This window comes from Nothobranchius furzeri, chromosome 5, assembly GCF_043380555.1.
Source record: "Nothobranchius furzeri strain GRZ-AD chromosome 5, NfurGRZ-RIMD1, whole genome shotgun sequence".
In the NCBI taxonomy this organism is placed as follows: Eukaryota; Metazoa; Chordata; class Actinopteri; order Cyprinodontiformes; family Nothobranchiidae; genus Nothobranchius; species Nothobranchius furzeri.
In genome coordinates, this window is record NC_091745.1 from 67,756,684 (window position 1) to 67,780,803 (window position 24,120).

General features: G+C 40.0%; 3 protein-coding genes across 5 annotated transcripts in view; all 3 read left to right on the forward strand.

The window, feature by feature from the left end:
- Positions 1–5,349, forward strand: part of nagpa (N-acetylglucosamine-1-phosphodiester alpha-N-acetylglucosaminidase) — a 51,161-nt gene extending 45,812 nt beyond the window's left edge. Inside the window, exon 11 of the mRNA XM_070551031.1 lies at positions 5,173–5,349. Coding sequence (XP_070407132.1) covers positions 5,173–5,207 — 35 coding nt within the window. The 3' untranslated portion in view covers positions 5,208–5,349. The remainder of the gene's footprint in view (positions 1–5,172) is intronic.
- Positions 5,350–5,394: 45 nt separating this feature from the next.
- On the forward strand, positions 5,395–14,830 carry tp53inp1 (tumor protein p53 inducible nuclear protein 1). 2 transcript variants are annotated; one of them, XM_015949974.3, is made up of 3 exons: positions 5,395–5,528; positions 9,284–9,788; positions 10,136–14,830. In XM_015949974.3, the coding sequence occupies exons 1-3, from the start codon at positions 5,408–5,410 to the stop codon at positions 10,356–10,358; spliced, it is 849 nt and encodes a 282-aa protein (XP_015805460.3). In that variant the 5' UTR covers positions 5,395–5,407; the 3' UTR covers positions 10,359–14,830. The 2 variants fall into 2 exon arrangements, with proteins under 2 accessions (XP_015805460.3, XP_070407133.1); XM_070551032.1 differs by lacking the exon at positions 5,395–5,528 and adding an exon at positions 5,535–5,947.
- Positions 14,831–15,055: 225 nt separating this feature from the next.
- On the forward strand, positions 15,056–21,955 carry ccne2 (cyclin E2). 2 transcript variants are annotated; one of them, XM_015949976.3, is made up of 12 exons: positions 15,056–16,571; positions 18,044–18,082; positions 18,332–18,413; positions 18,500–18,553; positions 18,987–19,129; positions 19,422–19,557; positions 19,632–19,778; positions 19,860–19,955; positions 20,025–20,159; positions 20,241–20,352; positions 20,475–20,632; positions 20,742–21,955. In XM_015949976.3, exons 2-12 carry the CDS (start codon positions 18,069–18,071, stop codon positions 20,850–20,852), a joined length of 1,188 nt encoding a protein of 395 aa, XP_015805462.3. In that variant the 5' UTR covers positions 15,056–16,571; positions 18,044–18,068; the 3' UTR covers positions 20,853–21,955. The 2 variants fall into 2 exon arrangements, with proteins under 2 accessions (XP_015805462.3, XP_015805463.3); XM_015949977.3 differs by having other exon boundaries at positions 18,990–19,129.
- Positions 21,956–24,120: the final 2,165 nt, after the last annotated feature.

Consider the following 24,120-nt stretch of genomic DNA (forward strand, 5'->3'; position numbering starts at 1 on the left):
AAAAAGGCCATATGCGACCAAGTCATTACAATATGGGCTTTTTCTATTTGAGAGTGCCTTGGAGTTTTTCTTGTTTTTTCGACTGAATCTTCCCATCCAAAGAGCACCTCAAACCAACTTATTGAGTCCAGGAAGCGTTCCTTTATAAAAGTTCTTTAAAAAAGATTGGATTTAAAAGGGTCCGGGTCAGAGATGAAGCTTAAATCCAGTGGGAGCTGCTTCCATAGTTGGGGTGCTGCTACAGAGAAAGCCCGGAAGCCCCAGTGTTTATCTCAAACTGGGATGACTGGGGTGGCCTTCTCAAGGCCGTAAATGCAGAACTTCTGTTGCATCACATGCTGTGTGGCTAATCTCAGGTAACAATGTGTAATATCAACGACCCCCCCCCCCCCCCCTGTTTCAGTGGTACATTATGTACAATGTGGACAGCTAGCAGTGGTGATGTAACAATGGGGAGGGTAAAAAACAGGAAGTCAGCAATGTGGCACATCTTATCAGTGTTGTGGTGTTAAATGTAGTACAGGTGTCTTCATTTGGCAGTGGAAACGTTTTGAGCAACATGTTTTCCCAGTCTTTTTATGGAAGGTTTTCCTACGGATGCTTTTGCTGTCTTTTCTGTTTAGTTAGCTGGAAAGATTCCCACTGAGCATCTGTGCACCAAGCACAGCAGTAGCACGGTCAGCGTGGCTCATTGTTGTTTTTAGAAACCTGTAATCTAAGCACAAATACAGAGGCTAAATGTCCCAATTTCAGAGTTTCAGAGAAAATGACTCTAGACACATGGAAAACAATCTCAAATGTGAAAGGTTGAACTATTTTAAGTTTTCCAAGGATGACAGAACCTCGTCAACCCACTGCTGGCATACAGTTTTTCCTAGGGCTGAGGTTTGGGTTAGATTCGGATTTAGTGCTGGTAGCCTCTAAATAAACCCATCTCACAGGAAGGAGCAAAAAAAAAAAATAAAAAAAATTGTAGGAAAAGCACCAAACTGTTAAGAGTGTTCTCTGGACGGTTTAGACCCAGAAAAAAGTACAAAGAAGCTCCCTGATCTTATTTGAATGATGCAATTTGCAGAAAAACAGATATTAGATTCAGGGCGTTGATCCTAAATTTCGAACTAATTTCTGAGTGCGTATTCCTGAAAAGTTTTGAATGGGTGGACACCTGAAACAGGAAGCCCGGATGCGGTCCTGTTTATGTAACATTTGCCTGTTTTTGGGAGGAGAAGCTAACATTTGAGCCTGACTTCTCAGCTGGAGCTCTTTGCCCAGTCATGTTCTTTTCTGTAGAGCGAAGAATGGGGGGCACGTCACGTGGGTTAGTGACAGTCCGTTTAGCGCTTTCTAATTGGCTTAAAAGCCCTTAGCCCGTCCCCTACGATAGGTTGTCCTTGCCGACGTCACCGCGATCAGCTGTTAGAGCTCTACAACAACAACAAAAGAAATCGCAGTACAGGGACCGAGGAGGAAACGGCGGAGACAAAACTGCACTGCGACTCCCCATGTGTAGTCCCTGAAAATAACGTTTTTATTCTTTTATTTCTTCCGCGAAGAAGCCTCGATTTTTTCTATTTTTCGAAAAGTAACGAATCTACATCCGTTTTAAGGATTTTAATCGCGATTTTAAGTCGGTCACGTCTCGTTCTCCTGCCGCAGGTGGGTTCTTTGTTTTCATTTTGGTGAACATTACGGATCTATTGTATCCTATGTTGATGCAAATAACGGTTTTCACCTTTATCTCATTAGAAACCGCTATTACTTCACCATTCATGTCAGAAACAATCGACAACGATGCTATTATACTTTGACTTTTATATTTGTACTCGGTTTGTTCTGCTTAATCGAGCTTATTTTCAGCGTTGTTTTTGAGAAAAAAAACTGTGGCTTTGTGCACCAATGAGAAGGTATGGTATTGCTTTCGAACAAATTTAATGACATATTTATATATGGAGATGAAAGTTTAGCAGGCAGCCTGCCTGAGTGGTCCAGCCCTGCTAGTGTAGGATTACAGCCTCCTCCTCTTCCTCTTGTTTAACCATCAGAGCTGCAGCTCTTATCACTGGACCAGTCCAGCTCCCCCACCTCCGAACTGGTAAATAAATCACACTAATAATAATAATAATAAGCTACTGAGAAACTTATTCACCATTTTTGAAAAGGAGTTGGGTACAGTTTTCTGTGTTATTAAAAACTGCTTCATGTGAGTTGCAAATGGTTTATGATTTACAAAATTAGGTAAAAAATCTGGCTGTAAAACACTGAAATGTAAAATTTAAAATCTATTCTTTTGCTGAATTAAACAATTGTGATTTATGGGAAGGGCTAGATATAAGCCCTTTGTTTGCAAACGTGCTGCTGTTTTATCTTCCTTTATCCCTGATTATGGGACATCCATTGTGGTTTAGTCCTAATCCTACAGCCTGTCTTGCAAGCATCCCATATAATTTACATTTCTACTGCCTTTTATGAATAAATGGTGCATGATATAATGTAACCCGAGCAACATTCTCTAGTTCAACATTCACAGTGAGACCAAATCAAGAAAACACAAAATAAACCTACTCAGAATGTCTCTTGTGGTGACTACCTTAACACCATTAAACAAACGAAGTCATCTGAAAAGTGTTATTTGTTTTTTATGTTTTTTATTCAAATATTAGGGAGGAGTTAAATGGTGGTGAAGAGGAAACGGGTGTAGTAGATTATCAGCCTGCTGTTGATACTGATTCACTCAGTCACTTTAAACTCTTTTGTTCTGTTTGCTGTCCATCTCAGATGCTCCATGTTTACTGAGCCTGTATCAACTAGTTGTTTTTGAAATGCGAAGTTTTTTTTCTTGTTTATTCAAGCAGAAAATTATTTCTGAGAATTACAGCACATCCTTGTGGCCCAAAAAGTGCCACATCCCTTCAGTGGCAGTTACAAAATGTAAATGAGATGTTTGCGGTTGCTTGCTGGTTCGTATTTAGGTTGTTCTGTCGGCTTCCTAGTGGTGGTTTGAAGTGTTCTAACACTGCTATTATTATTTTTAAGTACAACTATTTAGAACAAATAAATAACATGTTAGCATTAAGTTTAGTTGCTTAAAATTATCCAATAAAACTACATTTATCTTGTTTTTTTTATTGTGGGCAACTTGGGGTGTCTAATGTACCCAAAAATGATATCCAAAAACCAGTCGTCTTTACCCTGTCTTGCTTTTCTGTGTTAATTAAAAATGATGTAATAGCCAAATGGAAATGATTCGTTCTAAGAAAAGCTAGTTTAACACGTCATTAGCTTAGACACTCCACCTTAAATTAACATGTCAGCAATATATAAATGTCGCAGGAATGCTAACCGCTGAACGATAGTCAAGAGTTACTGCTAACACTGGCCTGAGCTTCTGCCAATGCTAGCATGAGCTACTGATAATACTAGCCTAAGTCTGTGACTGCTACTCTGGGCTACTACCATTGCTAGCCTGAGCTACTGCTAATGCAAGCTTGAGCTAAGTCTGTGACCGCTAGCCTGGGCTACTACTAATGCTAGCCTGTTAGCTTGAGCTAAGTCTGTGACCGCTAGCCTGGGCTACTACTAATGCTAGCCTGAGCTACTGCTAGCCTGAGCAGCTGCTAATGCTAGCCTGAGATACTGCTAACTCCCTTGTTGGATGAGAGAAAACAAAAAAGAAAAATGTTGGGATAATATTTGATAGATTTGTCCCTCGCTCATCTACACTGTCCACAATAAATATTTAAATCAACCAATATCACTGTACTATTTATATTTGGTATGCTACATTTTAGTCTTAGTCGGTAGTATTTTTCTTATCGAGAACACCATCATTTTAACTTTCTTAGATTTGCACTCTGGCAGATGGAGAATCAACTTTAAAAGGGATTTTATTAAACTAAAACAGTAAGTTAAGAGGACAAAAAGAGGATTAAATGACGGGGGTGGGGCCCTGTTGTGTTGGCTTGAATGCACTATCACTTTGCCAGTAGGTATCATTAATACAGCAGCTGCAGTGGGACCGTTACACTGATCACTTTTCATTTTCTCTACTTTCCTTATGTGAAATTCAGCAGAGAGTCCAGCAAGCCGGCTGCCAGCCAGCTGTGTCTGCATGTCCACTGAGGACAGCAGAGCTCTTTATGTACGAGTGAATGTAGCACAGGCAAAGGACAGCGTCTCTGTGTTTGCTTCCATCAGATCAATGTCCCAGCTGCTGTTTGCATCTCTCCAGCCTGACAGGAGATTTAGTGTTGGTGATTCACTTTACAGCCTTGTTACACCTGTGTACACCAACAGAATAGTTGATGTTACTTTGCCTGCTCATCTAAGATTGCCTGGTGTAACATTCTGCTCAATTGAAAAAATAGATTTTTTTAAATAAACTAGACTAATATAAAAGTATGTCTAAAGGCGACATAGTATGACTTTTGAGTTATAATAGTTCTACGTTCGATACAAAACATGTTTATGACTTTCGTAGTACCAAATCGCTCTCACATAAGCTGATTTAAGCAGTTTTATTTAAAAAAAAATCAGTACCTTTCAGAACAGAAGCGTTTCAGGGCTCTGTCATTTTAAGAAAACTGTCCACGCCCACCCACCCCTGGCTCAGGCTGCTATAAGCTGAGAAGCTCCGATATCAGGGAGGGGCTTGTAATCTCTTGCACATGAGGTGGTTCTATTCTACTTCCCCCATTTGTGATGTCACAAATAGGGGCTTTTTAAAACAGCCTGTTTAAGGCATCATTCCTAAAATCAAACACTGACAGAAAATGGATGGATGAGTTTCAATTTATGTTTGGAGTGTTTATAGAGGCAGAGACTGACAGGGTATCACAAAAGGACGTAAAAGGGAGTTTTGCATATGTCCCCTTTAAGCGGATCTAGATTTCTGGTATTTTTGGGTACTAAAACTTGTAACTGAATTGCTTAGCTAGCTGTAGAGATTCCATATTTATGCACTGAAACTTTTATCCTCCACTTTAACAGCTTGTTTCAGGAGAATCGCAGTCACCTCTAAGCTCTAACCCAATGATCAATTTTCAAAGATTAATAATTCACAAAACGTTGTATAACGAAAAGAAATTAATTCTCTTTCCAGTGTCTTATTCTTGTAATAATTTGGCTTTTGATCCATTAGAATCCAGCTGATTTCTCCCGGTCTTGTCTCCTCAGGTCTCTCTTTTCTTCTTGTACTTTTGCACTCGTAGAACCCCAACGTGGAGCGATATCTCTCCTGAGCCTCAGATGATCTATGACCACACCTTACTGATGCACTTCAGCACCTTTCTGGAGCCTTCCACCTGCTGTGTAGCCTGCAGCTGATGACCAAAACGACTGCCATCTCTCCCCGCCGTTGCCCCGAGCTTCGCGCCTCACTCAGCCTCACGCACCTTCAGGACGCCCCGGGATGTTCCAGAGGTTCGCCAGCGCTCTGTTCGGGGACAACGTGGATCAGCTGAGTCAATGCAGCAGACCTGGGGACAGCAAGGAGGAACAGGAGGACGACTGGATCCTTGTCAACTACCTGGGTAAATCTAAGGAACAGGGGAATTAGCATTAGGCTAGTTACACTAACTCACTTTTATGCTCGTGTGAAGTCTTTGGTATATTAAAAAACTTCCCTTAAATGTACCTTCCTTCTACATTAAAAGTCTAACAGTCTCTACATGCTCATCTAACCAGCTATTCTTTTCCAACACGTCATGAAGATGATTGAGCTCACATCTTTTGAGTGTTGGATGTTTTATTTGAGACACTGTAATTTAATTAATTTTAGATTAGCTAAACTTCACAGGACAAACAGCTGGCAGCCATATTTTGTGGAATAGCTTTATTGGAAAATTAAAATGACTGCTTTTAGATCATTACCACCATAAATGTTTGATGCATCTCACAGATGCTGGACTTTCCTGGCAGCGGCGTCAAAGTGCTTATCGTAAAGATGAGGGTATGTGCAATAACATCATATATATACATACATATATATATATAGCTGCCAGTGGAAAGATGAAAAAGTCCTTATGTGCAGAGAAAAAGTAGAGATTAGGAGCAGCAGCAGCTTGGAAATAACGATACTGTTTAACTTTAGAGTTTTGTAACAGCAAGTAAAAGCTTAGCCAAGTTTCCAGAGCTGCCTGAGACCAAAAACAGATCCCAGTCAAAACAGACAAGACAGGCAGAGCAAAGTTCAACAAGTCACACGCGCTTTATACGGCCGCATGACGCACTGCAGCGACCTCCAGCTGGCTCAGACCCGTTCTTGACACAGTCTCACTTTGGACCCTTTGCCGGTTCTGACTGGACTTGTCTCCTATTCTGCAGTCGTGTGGATATTTCATGCAGGAGGGGGCAGAAACCTGCTGTGCTGGTAGCAGAGCAGGATGTTAAACACCAGCCAGTTTATGGAGACCTCCACCTGTAAACTGGTCAAGTAGAATTATTGAAGGAACTAAACTTAGGGTCTAAAATAGGTGGTTCCCCATTTTCACCAACTGATATGGACTTGTATTGTTTTTGATCGGCCTTCGTCTGTTTATCACAAAGAGTTGTGTATTTGTCATTTTGTTACTTCACCTGGAAGCAAATATAAGCTGTTTATCATGAACTTTTTCTTAAAAATGACTTTTTGTGTGGATTTAAAATCACCAACTTACTTATTAAAATGTAAATGATAAATGCAGTGTATGTATATAGAGCCTTCTGGTTCTACAACCACCACAAGGCATTTTACAACACAATCATTCACCCATACACACACACACACATTCACTCTATTGGTGATGAGCTACCATGTAGCCACAGCTGCACTGGGGTACACTGACAGAGGCAAGGCTGCCGAGCACTGGTTCCACTGGTCCCTCCGATCACCACTAGCTGGCAAGGTGGGTTAAGTGTCTTGCCCAAGGACACAGCGACTATGACAAACTGAGCTGTTCTCAACCCTCTGGTTACGAGATGGGCCCTTAACCCTTCTGCCACCATTGTCCCTACACATGTTTGTGAACTTGTGTGTGGTTTTGCAGAAACTCCACATTTCCCTTTACAATCGAAGCATATTGAAATGTGAGAACTAGGGATGAGCCAGATACTCGTTTGTTCAAACGAGTATCCGGTACGGATAATGCATTTTTGACGAATACGAGCATGAAACGAGTAAAACTCGTAAATATCTGTAATCGTGCTGAAGGAAAATCCTCATTGGGTAACTGACTGTCTTCACGCTCTGTGATTGGCCAGTGACATAGAGCGCTCGCCCCTCCCTACACACAAAACTCTGCAGTCTCAGTCCAGCCCAGCATACATCACACACACACACACACACACACACACACACACACACACACACACACACACACACACACACACACACACACACACACACACACACACACACACACACACACACACACACACACACACACACACACACACACAGTAACGGATCTCTCTGTGCTTGCTTCACTGTTGCTCACGTTTCTTCGGTACTCCCTGGGATTTCTTCAGCTCGCCTCTTTTTCAGTTTAATATTTAAAGTTACTTTTTTCATAACGTACGTGGTGCATATGACAAGACAGCTGAAAACGGCTCGCGCTGCGTCGGTCACTGCCTCTGCTCTGCTCTGGGTTTTCTCCATCTCTCTCTGTATGTATTAATTCATGCACTTAAACATTAATGTTCTGATTGTATTGAAAAGCTTGTTCTGCAATAGTTCCTTTACTATTGTGATCAAAAACATTTAATCTGAATTCTGAGGCTGCTCTGTAAATAGTTTTCAAATAAACAATACACATAGCAACTTCTGATCAATCCTTATCAATTTCAGACTTAAAATAATGTATTGATGTAAACCACACCCACTTCCGGGTAAGGCCACACCCACTCCGAGTACAGATACAGATCATTTAGATGCTTGAACAGATACAGATAGTGTTGTACTCGCTCATCGCTAGTGAGAACCAGTATTACCTGTTTGCTAAACAAATGTTTTGAAAATTGCTTGCACCTGTGTACTAGATGGGTGCGGCACATGTAAAGGATTGTTGCACGAGAATGAAACACTGTTGCAAAAACACATTACGAATCTTGCAGATTTGTTCACGTGTTAGGGAGATGGTAACGTGCAAGTGCTTTATTAAGTGTTAGCTCCAACTGCAGACTCCGAGCACGTTTGCTTTGGAGGATTCATCGGGTTCGTTTTTAATCCAGACTGACCTCATTAACCCAGCACACGGCCCGCTTGTAAACACAAATCTCTGCTGGTGTTTTACTGACAACGCTGCCTCACCGTTGATGTAAAGACTTGTTGTCTGGTTAACACTCCAAACTTAAACCTGCAGCTTTAGCGGGAAACCGATCAGCTGCAGAGGTAATGGCGAGAACTGATCTATTAATTCTGTTTAGTGGTTTAAGTTTGCACATCAGTCTCTTGACGCTGAGTCAGCACTCTACAGCTTCTCTGTCCTATTGTGGGTAAACAAAGACGCCTCTGTGAACTCCTAGGAGTGGTGTTAAAGTCGTGTGTGCAAATGAGGTCCAAACACTTGTTCACAAGCACAGGAACAAAACATGCATCCATAGCAAGGCTGCAGGGGATCATTGGATGACGCCTAGAGGTTTTAAAAGCTGTGCATTCATGCAGGTGTGTGTTTGTTTGTGTATGGTAATGCGAACACATTGCAAGTCTAGATGATGATTAAATATATCTTGTTATTTATACTTCATTTGACCAGAGGTGAAAATAGTATCTCCTTAAACAGAACTGGATCCAAACATAGCCGTCTGCTTATTTGATGGGGTTATTTTTAGCATCTCATCTGCTTGCTTGCACATTCTGTGCCCTGGCTAAAAACAAAACCTATGCCCTGGTTTGCAGCTTCTTAAAAGCTTCCACTTCTGCACACCTTGCAGTGCATGGGTTTGACATTTTCGTAGATTATTTATGTGCACCCTTACCCTAACCGTGCTTCTAGTGCAGGAAATAAAAAGTCAGCTGTTTAGCAACAGCATACGGTTGTGTTTACACTCTCAAACAGAAACCTGCAGGTAGGTTGTGGTTTCGGTGTTCAGATGGAGAGCTGCAGGCCTGTCATGACTTGTGCTGCCACCTCCTGGCAGACTGGTGAAATTTTGGCTTGATATCAACTTTAAAATCAGAAGCAATAGATTTGATAGAAGTTTGTTGAGTTTTATAAACTGTTTCTACAACATTTTCAGCTTTTTCCTGTACTTGTTGTAAATGTGATGAACTAATGTGTGAAATATTATTTTCACCTCCTCTATGCAGCTGACACATGCTCTTCTCAGTGTGGAGAGGGCCTCTCAAGATCCACTGTTAGTCCTGATGATGATGAGGAGGAGGAGGAGGAAGAGGAAGATCTAGTGATGATCCCCTCCCCCATAGCCAACCCTGCCATCCGCTACCCTTCCTGCACCTCCCTCAACTCCACCGCCGACACCGACCTGGACGGCGCTGCGGAGGATGAGGATGTGGACGAAGAGGAGGGCGGCTTCCTGCATCTGGATGCTTGCTCTCTTGAAGAGAGCTGGTTCGTCACCCCCCCACCCTGCTTTACCGGCCACAACAAGCAGCCGATCCTCCTGGAGACCAGCCCCCTGGAGAACCTGCTGATCGAACACCCCAGCATGTCCGTCTATGCCCACCACGGCCCCCTACGACTGGCCCGTGACCCCCTACCACCTCGCTCGCTCAGAATGGAGTTTTTGTCCACCAATCCAACAGCTTCAGGAAAGGAGAAGGCAAGACACGCTTTAGAAGGAGCTAAACTCAGGTAAAATTCAAGGTCACACTCCTGTTTTGTCTGCTTAAGCAGAAAGCCTGAATTAAATTAAGATATTTAATTTACTTACCCTTTGTTACAATTGGTTTGGTTTTGTCGATGTTACAATTTAAGCTTGTTGTCGACATATTTCATTTGTAGAATTGATTTTAGATTAAAGTCTAACATCTGTTAAGAGGAAGCGAACAGTGCAGCTAAAAATAGTTGAGGATCCTTAGGTAACATTTAAATACTATGAAAGGATTATACAGTTTTTCTATATAAAATAAGACTTTGCCAGTTTGTTCAGACAGAACTGCAATTAATCAGGTAATCTCGGCCTTTATCGCCCCCTGCAGGCCAGAGGTGGCAGTGTTTCAGCGTCGCTCCAGCCTCCACTCCCCCTGCTACGCTGCAGCGCTCTCTGCCCACACCGGTCTCCTGCAGCAGCGACCAGGTAACGTCACCCAACGCACCCAATCGCTGTCCCGCAAGGCCTTGCGGCGCCTCAACTTGCTACGCCCCCTGAAGCCCGGCACCATGCACCTGAACCAACCCAGTCAGAGGCACTTCAACTTCTGAAGGGGTTACAACATCCCCTCCCACATCATCATGATCACCACCTCAGTACAGCCCGGGAATCTACTGGCCACGCCCAAAAACCCACCTCATTTGTTCTCCTTTTGGAAGGAACACCAGCAAACAGCTCTTTAGCCACAGTCAGCTCCCAGCTCTGTTCAGCCTTAATACTGAACATTCAAAAGGGACGTGTGGTTGATTTTTGTTTTTACTTAAAACAGATTCTGTGGCCAGTGAACCGTTTCTCTCCTGACATTTTCATCCTTTCCATCCATAGATGCAATGAAGAAGAGATGTGCACCCACTCCCTCTTTCATCAGATTCTTTCTTCTCATTTCTACTTTGCATCCAATCACAAACACAAGAGATGTCATGACCCATGACATCTTCTCTTGTTAGTTTTTAATTTTTTTATGTGTAGAATCGATGCTGTAGGTCACTTTATTCAGAGGCAGGTTCACAGCGTGGCAGGATGGTCCAGTGGTGCTATTTCAGGGACTCGCAGAAGGATGCTTGGTTTCCAAGATGGCAGGAGACATTTGGGACCCTAAATCCTTAGGATGTGTCGAGTAGTGTCATAATGGTCCAGATTGATGAGCGAGGATGTGAGGTTTCAGTGTAGGACAGTGCCAATATCAGCTTGTTGTTTAAACAGAGGGTTGGTGTTGTCATTGAGTAACAGGGAAACCACAAAGCGAAAAACCTGCACCAGTGTTCTGACACTAAAATCATCATCAGCTGTTCCGTTTGATTTGTTCCTTTTTGTATTTCTCAACAGAACAGACTACGTTCACAGTTCAAATGTTGCGTCCGCACCTCTGCTTTGTTAGAGAGGCACATTTGTAAGAATACTTAACTTTTATTGCATGACTACAACAATTTAATTACAACAATCAAGTTACAGTTCGTTTTTTTACAAGTTTCAAAATATGATTTTGCCAAAAAAAAGTATGTTGATGTCATAGTTTTCTGTCTCAGTGACATGAAAGTATTTATATATTTCCTTTCAGCTTCAGACAATTGCACTCACATGCTTTGTTCCACATTTTGCATTATGCAAAATCATCACACAAAAAAATCAGAACTTAGCAGGGTTAGGGGGGTCCAAGGTGGCAGTGGCCCACCTTGAACCCCCACTCCTCTCTAGAACCACCCCTGGCCCCTTGACTCATTATGAACATTTCATAATTTGCCATTTTGAGTGACAGACAAGGAAAGTGTCAGTTGGAAATCTTCTTTAGAGACATTTACGAACCTAAAATCAGCCCAGATGCTGCATTCATAGTTTCCTTTGAAACTCAAGGCTGCAAAACTGAAAACTGAAAGAAGAGTTGGAACAAATGTTGACTCAAACACACTTCTGTACTGTAGCTGCTTCACTTGTTGGACTTTTCTGCTGTTGAACAAGCAGACACGTCTCTACATGTATCTCTGTGATTTTTGACTTATTCTGCTCACTTGACCTCAGGTTTTACTTTTACTGATCTTTTCCAATTTTTAAACCATCACTGCAAATAAGCGACTTAACTTTATCTGATACTTTGAAGGGGATTTCTCTTTTTTAAAATCCTGCCTTTCGAGATATTCAGCACCACATTTTGATCAATTCAGCGCCTCCTGCAGCACATCCTGAACCTGCTTCTGATTCAAAACTTCTCACATTTTCTTTCTGAGAAAAATTAAATTAAGACTGTAAATTTTACTGGGTTAAATATCACTAAATGCCTTGTTTTAAGTGCAGCTTTGAAATGAAATGTAAAACAAAATGTATGTTAAAAAAAACACAAACTTCCAAAATAGTCTTTTTGAAAATTAAAAAAAAAATATTTTACATATCAGTATGAAGTTGTGCGCATCTATGATTGTTTGCTTTGGAATGTTTGGTCATGATAGTGTGCAGTTTGTTGCATGGTTATAGCGTTTGTGTTAGTGTCACAATGTTGGGGAAAAAAGAAAATGGAAAATGTTTTTCTTTGTTATGAAATGAATCTGCAGTCCACTTCTCAGGGTCACAACCAATCATCCTTACACTTTAGGAAAATGCAGATTTACTCGACGGGCTGATAAATTCTCCGTGCTTGCTCGGACTTTTCCAGCTCTTGATTCCTTGTGAAAATGTCCGTGAGAAATAATCAACTTTTAATTTAGAGTTTAAAAAACATCTTTCAGTCTGTGGACTGTGAAAATGAACTGTTTTACTTGTTGAGAGTCAATAGGACACAGAAAAACTGTTGGTCTTTTCAGAGTTGTTTATTGTTTTTGTTTTTTTCAAGTGTTCCTAACTTTGTTTTAAAAATGTTCTTAATGCTTTTTTTTAGCTGTTATGATTATCTTTTATGCTAAAACAGTTACATTTTAAAATATTTAAGCCAAAAACCAGTAGTGATCCTTAACCTTATTTTCCGTGTAATGCTGATATATACGTATTTCTTGTATTCTTGAAGTGATTGTTAACAGCTCTTTCTCTATGAAATAGTGGACTGTTCCATATTTATTGTGTCTGCTGTACAGAAAGTCGGGGCTAGAGGGAGTCAAGTCTTCTTCCTTTCCAGTCGGCTCATGGGTCTCCAGAAGAATGAAAAAATGAAAGCAAGTCAACGGGGCTAAAAACGCTATTTTCTAATCCGCTTTGCCTTATGCCCTGAATCGCACATACATTCATTTTAAATGAAAAGTAATGATGGTTGTTTCAACCATGCCTGTCACGTACTTTGAGATTTATCAGCTTGTAAAATGTCGTAATTGCTATGAATGCAAATTAGAAGTTGGTACGTCGCATTTATGACGTCACCACAGAATCTTTGCTCACCCTGCTACTTACCGCATGACATGGACGTAATTTGGGGGGGGGGGGGGGGGGACATGTCCCCCCCCCCACACACACTTTTTCCAAAGTCACGTTTGGACCCCTGCACTTTTTACCATCCATAAACAATATTATGCTATATAAAACTGACACTGGTTGAACTCTAGGACCAAGCAGAAAACAACCGTTGGTGTTGAAGCCTGTTTCCCGTTAGAACATACACTAAAGTGAAAATTACGTCCATGCCGCATGACAAGATTTATGGTAGTTCTTTAATCCTGAAGGAAGGAGTTGAAGTTTGCTAAATTTACAACTGTTTTTCCATTGGTTTTCTCCATGTCTGGTTCAATGGCGTCAATTTGGTGATGGGCATTTGTAGTCCTGGACATATTTTCACACAACACCTAAAGTAACTTTGCCCCCGTTTGAAAAGAAGCGCTTTCTTGACATCAGAATGTTTCTTTAAAATTTGTGGAAATCATATGTGAAATTTATGGCAAATAACAAATGGGATTAGAAAACAGTTTTTTTTTTGCCTCATTGACTTGCATTGATTTTTTCATTCCTCCGGGGACCCATGGTCCGAAAGTAGGTCCCTATAGGCTGTCTCCACACTGCAGAAGGAGGCATTCAATCCTAGTTAGTTTAGATTAGAGTTCTTAGCAGTTTTTTTCTCCTAAATGAACAAAAGTAATATTTGAATAATGCAATTTCAAGCCCTAAACATGTTGTTTACAACTGTATTCATTGTTCTGTAAGAATATTGTGACTGAACAAGAACTCTTACTTAAATTAAAATATTTTGCTCGAACACTGTTCAAATCCAGTATCATTGAAGAAGCTCAAACCCTTTTGCAGTGTTGTCCCTATTCTTACTGAAATAGTATCATTGCTAAAAAAAATTACCAACAATTGTTGCAATAATACAGTTTGCTTGGTTGTTTTATGCATAAATGTTTGAACTTCTCTGTCATCAACTTCTGAAATCATATTTTATGTTACTGTAATGCTTTTGAAAAAGAAAAAAGGGTAAAGACAGAAGGAGGCTTACATTTATTTATTTTTTTTTTTCCTTTCTGCTCTTGGCTTGTTTTTCACTATCAAATTAAACAGGGATTTCTAGTGTTTTTGTTCAATGCCTTGAACTCTGTGGATCATGTGCCTTCCAGGTCAAAATCTTGTAATGACAATGCATCAAATGAAGAACTTGAACTTTTTCCTTTTTTAAAATGTTCTGACTAGACATTTGAAAAACACAAAAAGACATCAGATACAAACTATGCATCACTCGGACGAAGCTTTGGCGCTTTCACCGACACCATCCACCCAGCCTGACAACAGCTGATCTAGTGATTCTAAACTAGACAGAATGATGTAGCAAAACCTATTTTCTCCCTTTTTGTTTTCCGAGTGTGAAGACCATTTTGTGGCATTCATTGTTATTCATTATTTTTGTTCACCAAGTGTTAGACATGTTTGTTTTTGTGTAGTTTACTGGAATAATGCAGCACTTTGCCAAAAAGGAAAAAAAAAAGTAGAAATTTTAGGGTTAACTTTGTATTTAATGATATTCTGTTTTTATTTGTATTTTGGATGTATAACAGATTAATTCACTTTATTTTGATGTCAGAAACAACTACAAAAAAATAAATAAAAAAGTGGGATCATCTGTTTTTGAACTGTAATAGTTAATACATGTGATCTCTTTTTAGCTTTTAATTAATGTTTTCATACACAAACTTCTGTCTGTCTCTTAATAATTTCCTTATAATGCTGTTTTTAACTTTGTCCAGCAACAGATCTGTCTGTCTGTGCCTATCTATCTATGGTAGTAACAATATGCTATACTTCAGATGGCACCAAATTCAGGCAAAGAGTACTGGTCCCAGAATGGAGCCCTGAGGTATGCCACAATTCAAAGGAGCAATACTTGGGGGTGGGGGGCAGGTTCACGGGAAACAAAAAAAGGGTGCAAGTTCACGGGAAACAATCTACCCTAATGGTAGGATTTAATCCACTGAATATTGTGCCTTTACGTAAGACCAACACACAGCTCTAGAAGAACACAGCAAAATATCATGATCAACAACGTGAAAAGCAGAAAAGCAACCGACTGGTAGTGATCAAACTACCAGAATCAGATCATTCAACACACGATAGAGAGCACTTTCTATGTTATAGTGTGTCTTGAATTCAGGATAAAAAAAATTTCAGCATTATAAAGAATGCTGGTGCTGAGATTAATCCACTTTCTCAAGGATCTTAGGAAATAGGTGAATCTTGGAGATCAGCCTGAAATTTGAACCTGTAGCTGTTTATGTTTGTACAATATTTTATCTATACTCATCATTTTTACCTTTTTTGCCTCTTGTTTATTTGGGTTTGCCTTTATGGATGTGCTTAAGTATTTCTATCTTTTTGGAAAAATCTGAGACATCTTCTTGCTCTGGTGTGCTTGATGCTTTTTCCTGCTATTTATACCTCTTTCTTTAAATAATCTAATGGTTCTATGTAGTTGGCAAATTTTTAATATATCATATTTAATATTATTTTCCAATTTTATTGTGGTTTCTATGTTTAATGCTTTGTCTCTGTTATTTAGACCATTTAGGGATTTTTTTCTAGCTCTATAAGTAATTGTTTTATTTTGAGCTATTATTTTGTATCTTGTTACTATGGTAATTTAAAATTCACATTTGGCACGTTTGTTGTGAAGAGAGAATTTTGAATGTGTTTATTATTATCAGATAAAGTATTTAATTCAGAAATGTAATAGTCATCATTCCGTTCATTATAGCAAAAACTATGATAAAAGCTTTAAACAGCTGTTTTTCGGTTTGACAGTACACCCACGTGCTCACTCTGTTTACGTTTTTGAAAGCAGCACGCGGTTGTCGCTGCTCGCGCGCTCATTGGATTGACGTCACGGGAAATCCGCCCATAGGCGGGACCCGTACGCGGAAGCAGTTTCAATTTCGTTTAAAAAACGAAGTATAACTTCGCGAAATAACAAGATCTGCGTATTGGACCAACTCTAAAGCATTCTTGTACGTGTTTCGCGTCGTTAAAATTTAACCGCGAAGTACGGAAACAGTTATATGCTTCATAAAATGTTACAGCGATTATGTGGCCGTTACAAATGAATGCAGACTTTAGGAAAACACGGCAAATAACTCTTCGAAAAGTGTCTAAGGCTTAGAATACGTTACCGTAAAACAGAGCAGGGTCATTCTGCCCGGTTTGAGCTCCTTTCTGTTGACCTTCTGTCAAATCACCGGTCAGATTTGAACATTTAGCGCGTTTGTGTTAACCGGGAACAAGCATGCGCACTGGCGCCCTTGTCTTTATGCGGATATAAGGATTGGCGCCGGCGCCACAGCTGATGCAGTCATTCATTCTTCACTGAAGAGGTAAGATCACCGAGCTGGAGCTGACAGCTGACCTGATCAGAGTAGCTATTTTAACTATTTTATACTGTTGTAATCCGCTCTTGGGTTGTCTACTTTAGGGGTTTATGCTGTAATGTGTCTTTATCCAAGTGGAGTTTTGTAAAAACAACTTTAAATCAGAGATGGAAAATAGCATGCAGAATAATAACAATTCTTACTTTTATTCATCAAACGAAAACTGCATTATCACTGTATACTGCTGTACCTCGGTTTGAGTGGTTTGCATATTTATCCTCAGTTAAAGTTTGGGGAAACTAGTTTGTACAAACATTAGGTTTTAACTAAGTTTTCGTCGTCTTATCTGCTTTGTCAGCCGTTTCCCTAGACCTTGCTGGTATTCAGATGTTTGTGTGCTGAAGCTAAAGATGACCAGTTTATCTGCATGTTGGGGACAGTCGGTTATTATTGACCTAGTTAGCTGAAACCGGGCTTAGTTCGCTAATTACAGTAGCTACCCACCACATTGTTGCCGCGACTTTAACCGACTTTATTGGCGTTAAACGGGCTCTAAAACAAGCCCCTGTTAAGTATGTGGTAGTAAAGAGGCTATACTAGCAGTTTAAACCAGTTTAAAGGTTAAAACTAGTCGTGTATACTAGTTTTCCCTCGCAGACGTTGGGCAGGTACCGAGAGGCTGGGCTGAAATCCTCCCGCTTCTACGTTGTGGAAATTGGCGCGTGTTTGAGTTTCAATCCTCAAAAAGACTTAAAAATACCAACATTTTGACCACCAAAACTAGTCTAAACAGACAAAAAGACGTGTGCCTCGTGGATGAAGTCGATAAACTTTAGTTAAAATGTCTTATTTTTGAACTTTTTTTGTCTAAAGTCGAGAGACTAATCAGCCCCCCTTCTTCTGGGCTCTAGTCGGCTCCATACTAGCTTACAGAACTTTCTGGGCAAATTTCGACTCTTTATTATTAATTTTAATCACTTTTTCTTATCGGTTGTGATCCGCGGACGTGTAGAAATGTCCCACCTGGTCAAGCTGGTTGAGTTTGCAGCCTAGTTTTGGTTTTATCGGGTGACTTCGTGCCTCTCTTGTGGCGGTCACAAGCTAACGCTACATCTGCTGCGACAAGCTAGTCCGTTCATAAATCAGTTTCTAAGCTGATCCTGGGGATTCATACCTCTGTGGTTACTGTGACATTTGGGTGGCATCACTGGGTATTTATAGAGGACACTTAATATATTATTATAACCGTATATATACATAATAATGGGATATATTCTACAGCATGTATTGGAGCCATTTTGGGTCTGCTTGTGAACCCTCATTTCATATTGATCATTTTGAGGGGAACCAGAGAATGGCCTCTTCACTTAGTCATTAGGTGTTAGATCAAGTTTGTAAGAACAGTCTCCCAAATCTGTCCTAATACATGTTTAATTGTATGATTAATCACCAAAATCATCTTTTTTTTCTATTTGCAGGGGAGCAAAAACTAAAGTCAGCACCATGTCCAGACGCAGGTATGCGAGTGTACAACAGTTGTGTAACACTTTACTGGTGACATAGTTTGACACATTTATTTGATTGTACTTAAAATAATTTAACAGAATTTACATGTGAGCTGGTGATTATTAAATCTTTTCTAGCCCAAACATCCTACAATATGCAATTATGTTCTGTAGCATTTCCTTTTTCTATCAAAATTGATTTTATTGTGGTTAGAGGATGCTTATTGTGTGTTAGTAATAATAATTGATATTTGTGTTCAGTGGTCGTATCACTCTTCAAGCCAGAGATTCAAACACACCTGAGCCAACAGTCAGAATCCCACTAAAGAAAAGAAAGACAGAGGTTTGTTTTATTTTTAGTTTGTGTTTGTTTCTTTAGTCGTGACATCATGTTGTAGCAGTTTGACAATTACCCCTTTTCCCCCACAGCTCTCAAAGAAGAATCTCCAACCTGCTGCCAAGAAGCAAAGCTATGAAATACAGGTGTGTGTGTGTTCGTGTGTGTGATAAGTACTCTAGTACATACTATGTATTTTGATGGCCCACCCTTCTATTTAATAAGTCAGTTTTAATGTTTATTTTTAATAAACTTATACTTTATTACAATGTTTCTAATTATAAGATTTCCATTTTGAAGGTTTAAAAAAAAATGTTTTACTACTCGGATATGGTCAGTCTAAAGAGATGCACTTGAGGATTATCATAAGTTATGTAGTACCGATTTGTCAACAGTAGGTGTCGCTGTTTATGTAGAGTAAAAGCCTATTTTCAGAAAACTACTTAAGTTTTATGCAAACTATTTTGAATATTCCTATATCTGGTTAAAAAACAACTCCAAATATTATTTTATAGAACATATCAATAACATTTTTATTTGAGACTTTATTTTAAGTTCATTTTGTTTCTGTTCTCCTAGAAGTGCTGGTTGGAGGATGGTGCGAGTCCATGTGTCCTCATTGAAACGCCTCACAAAGAGCTGGAGCCTTCAGACCCGTCTAGTTTCAAACAGTACCGATTCAAGAACCTCTTCATCAAGGCCTCCCCTATCCCCTGCCTCAGGTAAGACCAGATTTTACACGTCAATGACGCCATCATGCCTTTTCACTCCACGGTGAAATGGTCCTTTGTCCCCTGGCTGACACTCCGCCCACACATGCATTCAAAGTTTACAGCTTTTGTTTACTTAATAGTTTAGCAGAATGTGTGATTTGATCAAGTTTCAGTGTTTCCCCTCTCGGCAGGCGAGTCGTGGGTTGTGTAATGTGTTTAGGTTTTGCCTCTGGACCAGTGAGCTGAAGCAAGTCTCCACATTTAGGTCGGCACATGTTAATAACGAGCTTTTGTGTCGCAGCTGGGCAAGTTCCGACGATGTGTGGATTAAAATGCTGAATAAGGAGCTGAAGTACATTCATGACAAGAGTTACCTGCAGCGACACCCCAAACTGCAGCCCAAGATGAGGGCGATCCTGTTGGACTGGCTTCTAGAGGTGAGTCGTGGAGCTGGGCTGAATACAGCGTTACTCTGATGTCGTCTTGAGTGCCGTTTTGTTTCTCCGTGCAGGTGAGTGAGGTGTACAGCCTCCACAGACAGACGGCGTACTTGGCTCAGGACTACTTTGATCGCTACATGCTGACTCAGGAGAACGTCAGCAAAGACCTCCTGCAACTCATCGGCATCACAGCTCTGTTCATCGCCTCCAAGATCGAGGTGAGTCCCACCTTTGTGCACTTTTAGTTCCAACTGTTACTTTAATACTGAATTAATATAAGTTTTGTTTTTCTTTTCCAGGAAATCTATCCCCCGAAGATCTACGAGTTTGCCTACGTCACAGACGGAGCGTGTGACATGTGGGACATCCAGCGCACAGAGCTGCAGATATTGAAGGTGCGTGATTCGTTCTCACCTGTGTGTTTGGTAACAGTCGTTCTGGTGTTGACTGGATTGTAATCTCAGACGTTAGACTGGAACTTGTGCCCGGAGACCCCCATCTCCTGGTTGAAGTTGTACGCTCAAGTAGAAGCTCAAAAAGATGGTGAGAACTTCCTGGAGCCTCAGTTCTGTCAGGAGACCTACATCCAGATCACGCAGGTACGTTCAGCGCTCTAACTAGTTTTTTTTTTTTTTTAAGGGTTTGTGAAGTCATTTGTGCTGATTGTTGTTTTATTACAGCTGCTGGATTTGTGTATGATGGACATCAGCTCGTTGGACTACAGCTACAGTGTTCTCGCTGCCGCCGCCTTCTGCCACTTCTCTTCGTTTGACATTGTTCATAAAGTCTCAGGTGAGTACTTAAGCTTTTAAAAAGCTTCATTCAGTGACTCGTCTTTCCTGTTTCACCAGTCCTTTATGTCTGTTGGCTTGTTCAGATAAGAGGTTAAACTTGTATTAATGATTATTCTGCAGGCCTGACTTTGGACAGCGTGGTTTCTTGTTATCGGTGGATGAGTCCCTTCATGGAGACGCTGCGTTCTGAAGCCAAGCCTCAACTCAAGAACTTCTCTAAAGTCAAATCTGACGATCGACACAACATCCAGACACACGTGGCCTATCTGGAGCTGCTGGTGAGAAAAACTTTTGTTTATATAAATGATGTAAAGTTTGCATCATTTAAACGTGTGTGTGTGTGTGTGTGTGTGTGTGTGTAATTCAAACTTTTTTTTTTTCATGCAGAGAAAAGTCCAAGAGCATCAGGCTGACACTTCAGAATGTCAGTGGTCACCTGTTGCCGTGGCAACAGTCCTAACTCCACCCAGCAGCGCAGAGAAATTTGCCAATCCCTGATGTGACGACGACCACCGTCAGGACGAGCTACCTCCCTGAAGCGACTGCCTATTCGCTGATCAGAAAAGTTTTTGTTTTTATGTTTTCGTAACACTAAGCTCTGATTTCTGACCAGACGGAGTAGTTTTCAGCTAATTGCTGCGTCAGGAAATCTGGTGTTTTCCTAGAAACCTCTCGGATCTCCAGAGCAACTCGGATGATATTTTTGATTTTCATGAAGTATTATTGCGGTCTGAATCAGCCGCGGCGGTCTAGATAGACTTGAAACTGGCTGCTGTCAGACCGAGACGCGGCGGTGAAGCTGGTGGGTTTTGTGCCTGTGAGAATTTACTGGTGCTTCTCTTATGCTGGGGCATGATGCTTCCAGATAGTGCTTCAGGAAATTGGGGGGGAGCCTGATTTAGTGTTTTTAAAACTTAAAATCCATCTTAAACGGGTGGAAATGGAAGCGTAATGTTTTTTCTTTTTACCTGAACTATACTCAGGCATGTTTCCTGTGTATCACCACCGAGTTAATAGACTTGCAAAGCATTTCATATCTACAGGAGCCACAGGTGTGTTTAAATTTTTTTAAATTTTATTTTACCTGATCTGCTTGTGGCTGAATTCCATTTAATATTTTATTTTATTGTGTGTAACCGTGTTTAGAACTTGGTTGCAGCTTTTGTTCGTTACATTCCTGGGAAACTTGACAACTGCAGATTTTTACGCTTCCTTTTTAAGAGCTTGTATTTATTGATGAGCCTTAGTGTGTGTAAAGAAAGAAAGTGTGAAGTCGTTCTGACCGATCGCTCGCTGCCAAAGGCAAAGGGCTATTTATGATTTAGCTCCGTAACACCTGTTGCAATTCTGCATTAAATGTTGTATATTTGTATTTAGTGCCTTCCGTCTGTCGAGGGGAAACAAATAAACTGTACATGAATTTAATTTAAGCTGCAGCAAGCTGAAAGGTGGAAATTAAAACCTTGTGGCTGTAAACTTATGTAGTGAACCAACTGAGCTGTATATAAATGTGAATGAATGTACGATGTAAAATGAGCATTTCAGAAAGTCTAATTTTCTGCTATATTGCAATTTTTTTAAATGAATGATAAATATTTTCAGTCTAGTTTTTTCTTTGGTTGGTGCTTCAGGTTTGATGTTTTCAGTCTCCTAAAATCATCTGTTAAACTTTGTGAAGTGGTACGATGACAGGGTTTAAGCTTATTGTTCTAACAATGAGGAGGTAATCATGAGTTAACATATGACTTAAAGGAATGAAACGATTAAAAAAACGAAATATTAGGAGCAAAAAAAAGCTGAAAATATTTATATCAATTTTTTTCAAATTAGCATCTCATTTCTGTCTGGAAACGTTAGAATTAAATTAAGCCAATAAAAAAAAAGTTAGACGTTAATGTGCAGTTGCAAACCTGACCACATGATGGCAGTGTTTAGCCGCTGCAGTAACCTTTACTCACTGCAAAACAAATACAGTTTTTACGGGTCTGCAACCTGGGACCACAAATGACTTTGGATAGAAACTAACAGAACTAAATTAGGATTTTAAATATAGATGCAATAAAAAAATTAAGCAGCTTTTTGGTGTTTTTTAAATGGAATAATTGCATTTGATTTATACAACAGTGACACTAAAAATACCAGTAATAACTTTAGGTCTGTTTAAGTTTTATTTATTCTCTTCCACATATGTAGCATCCCATAGACAAATATATCTTTATGTTCTTTAAGTTTTTATTTTAATTTAAAAACATAATAGAAGGAAAATGGTGGTTTATTTTCTTTTTTCAACTAATATTTTAAAGTAGATATTTATGGAAAATGAACGGGAAAAAAGACTTCTGATTTTCATCTAATAAAATCTCACATAATTCTCAGAAAGAGACAAATAATTAAATTGCCCATCTTCCATAGGTATTAAGAATTATAGCCTCTTTTCAAAACATCCTGTGCTATTTGTGTCAAAAAATGTTTTATTTTGGAGGACTTTTTCATGCAGGCTGAACATTAATAGTCTCCTACAGCTATCTCCTGCATTAGCCTCTGATAGGAAATAGACTGTGAAACTTTAGGACTTGAAAAGCCTGACAGATCTACGTCACACTGTCACTTAATATTCATGGACTCACCCATCTTGGCTCACGGCGGGGAAGCCTGTTGGTGGTTTAGCATCCAGGAATCGTCAGAAAACGTCTTGGCTACTAGATGCTAACTGTTAGCATTAGCATCTCAACCACACAGCAGAAGCTTCGAGTTATTTGTGGGGATTAACCAACCACTTCACAAAGCAAATGGATTAAGTGGCAGAGTTGCTTTGCTGATATCCAATCTCAGGCAACATGTCCAAAAATCAGGAAATAAGACTCCAAATCTCGCTGTCTTGTGCCACTCTGCTGCAGCAGACTTGTCCCTGCTGATCAAGGTGTATGGCTTGCAAGGCGTTCATCCCTACCAGAGACCACTGCAAATGGGTAACACTTTACAATAAGGTACGCAAAGCTGTGCTTTGTTACTAGGGAACGACTTAGGGGGTAATGAGTAATGAAGAAGAAAAGAATAGGTAGTTAACCAGTACTTACTGGTAAACATCCAGCAGTCTTTTTCAGGGAATAATAGGTAGCTTTCTATGAAAGCTATAAGGAATGAATCCCAGATGAATGTAGTGCCTGTAGACTCTTTTGTCAACTTCATGAAGGATGCAGATAATTAGCAACATCACAGTGATTTAACATCCCTGTTTCATCTTGATTTCACTCATCTGTCACTTCATCTTCCATCGTAGGCATCCGTCCTTCTCGAGATGATGGGAGGTGAAGGCTCCTTCCAAGTACCTACTCAGGAACTAATCTATAGGTACTTAACCATTACTTTTATGTTGTTACACGGCCATAATAACATTGAGCTTATTCACACATCATTTCTTTCATCTTGTTTGGTAATATTCCAGAGATGGGTGACCAAAATGCCAGTGTCACCTGGCTCAAATCAATCACTAACAAAATGTTCATTGTTTAAGGTAAGGTACTTTTTTTTAAAAATAATCAGAAAAGTATGCAAAAATTAACTTTTAAATAAACATGTAAAAAAATTCTTAGACTACATATTTTTCCTGCATCATTACTCATTACCCTCTAAGTTGTTCCGTAGTAACGAAGCACAATTTTGCGTACCTTATTGTAAAGTGTTACCCTGCAATTGTGTTGATTAAATGAGTTTTTTACACTTTTACAGTTTTGCACCCAACCAGAGGGCCAGTTTCTGATGAAAG

What these genes read in the sequence shown, in the direction of transcription:
- tp53inp1 (XM_015949974.3), top strand. Translation starts at nt 5,408, where the DNA reads ATGTTCCAGAGGTTCGCCAGCGCTCTGTTCGGGGACAACGTGGATCAG. An exon ending in GATCCTTGTCAACTACCTGG is followed by an intron (nt 5,529 to 9,283) that starts GTAAATCTAAGG and finishes TCCTCTATGCAG; the next exon opens with CTGACACATGCTCTTCTCAG. An exon ending in TTAGAAGGAGCTAAACTCAG is followed by an intron (nt 9,789 to 10,135) that starts GTAAAATTCAAG and finishes CGCCCCCTGCAG; the next exon opens with GCCAGAGGTGGCAGTGTTTC.
- ccne2 (XM_015949976.3), top strand. An exon ending in TAAAGAAAAGAAAGACAGAG is followed by an intron (nt 18,414 to 18,499) that starts GTTTGTTTTATT and finishes TTTCCCCCACAG; the next exon opens with CTCTCAAAGAAGAATCTCCA. An exon ending in TCATCGCCTCCAAGATCGAG is followed by an intron (nt 19,779 to 19,859) that starts GTGAGTCCCACC and finishes TTTCTTTTCCAG; the next exon opens with GAAATCTATCCCCCGAAGAT.